The sequence below is a fragment of the Lipotes vexillifer genome, unplaced genomic scaffold (assembly GCF_000442215.2).
Source record: "Lipotes vexillifer unplaced genomic scaffold, Lipotes_vexillifer_v1.1 scaffold298, whole genome shotgun sequence".
In the NCBI taxonomy this organism is placed as follows: Eukaryota; Metazoa; Chordata; class Mammalia; order Artiodactyla; family Lipotidae; genus Lipotes; species Lipotes vexillifer.
Genome location: NW_006793272.1, coordinates 2,607,215 through 2,608,424, shown reverse-complemented (window position 1 = coordinate 2,608,424; position 1,210 = coordinate 2,607,215). Strand labels below are relative to the sequence as shown.

At 41.7% G+C, this 1,210-nt stretch overlaps 1 protein-coding gene across 1 annotated transcript in view; it reads left to right on the top strand.

Annotated features, from left to right (window-relative positions):
• Positions 1-1,210, top strand: part of AMOT (angiomotin) — a 44,594-nt gene that overhangs the window by 17,125 nt on the left and 26,259 nt on the right. Inside the window, exon 6 of the mRNA XM_007466311.1 lies at positions 684-829. Within this exon, the coding sequence (XP_007466373.1) occupies positions 684-829 (146 nt within the window). The remainder of the gene's footprint in view (positions 1-683; positions 830-1,210) is intronic.

The window sequence follows — 1,210 nt, the reverse complement described above, 5'->3', positions numbered from 1 at the left end:
TTCCCTACAAACTTATATATCAATGTCTTGAGAGGAAGGGCACTCTACCTCCCAATGAGAATCAAAACCGCTCATTTGAGTTTCTGGTATGAGGTCTGTCCTAGTTAAAAGTGGAGGGACCTAGAAAGGCATGAGGCATAACTACATGTGTCATGGTCATCTGTAGCTACAATGTGATCATGGATTGACCTCAGTTAGAAAATCATGTTAGTGAGTAAAGGGTGGGATTTGCGGTTTTATGCGTTTTATGAAATACCATGTTTATATCAATTTAATATACTGTCATGAGAAAACAATGGGGAAAATTGGTGGAGGCTCAATTGCTCATTGGCCAAGACAAGACTAAGAAATAAAATTGAGGAGACAAGCCTACCTGTTCTTCTGACATATGTGTGTGTATGTGTATGTGTGTATATTCTTCTTTGTATAATACCTTCTACAACACTTTTTATATCTACTTTCTCACTGCTTCTGCACAACCACCATTGTTAAGTGACTTCTGAATTTATACAGCAAGTTAGTGGTAGAGCCAGTGATAAGAGTCCAGGTCTTGGTGTCCTGGTTCTTGTGGCTGTGTGTGAGAACACTAGAGCATCTAGTAATGGGTATGATTGTCAGTTTTGCTCAGGTAAGGTTTTGAGCTAGCTCTGGAATGGCAGTATTGATATTTCATGTCCTGATAGATAAGGAGAGCCAACGGGAGAAGGAGAAACTGGAAGCGGAGCTGGCCACTGCCCGTTCTACCAACGAGGACCAAAGGCGACACATTGAAATCCGAGACCAGGCCCTGAGCAACGCCCAGGCCAAGGTGGTAAAGCTGGAGGAAGAGGTATGTGTAGTTTCCTCGGGTAGCATATGAGCCTGAGGGTAGAAGAGCTGGGGAACCAAGGGCACTGGGGGCCCCCCACTTTGGCGAACTGGCAGCTGCATCATCCCCCAACAGGAAGGTGCCATCTGCTACTTCTAGTTATAACTGTGCTGATGTGAGTAGACTTTGATTTCTTTTTTCTTCTCTTCAAGTTCCTTCTTTTTGCTCCAGATTATAAAGTCACCAAGGTCAAGGATAAATTTTCATTTGCTCATTCATATAATAAGCTAACCACCCGCCTTCCCTAAGTTCTGACTGTGTACCTAGCCCTGCCTTAAATTAAGCCTATGACAGATTATATATATATATATATATATATATATATATATATATATATATATA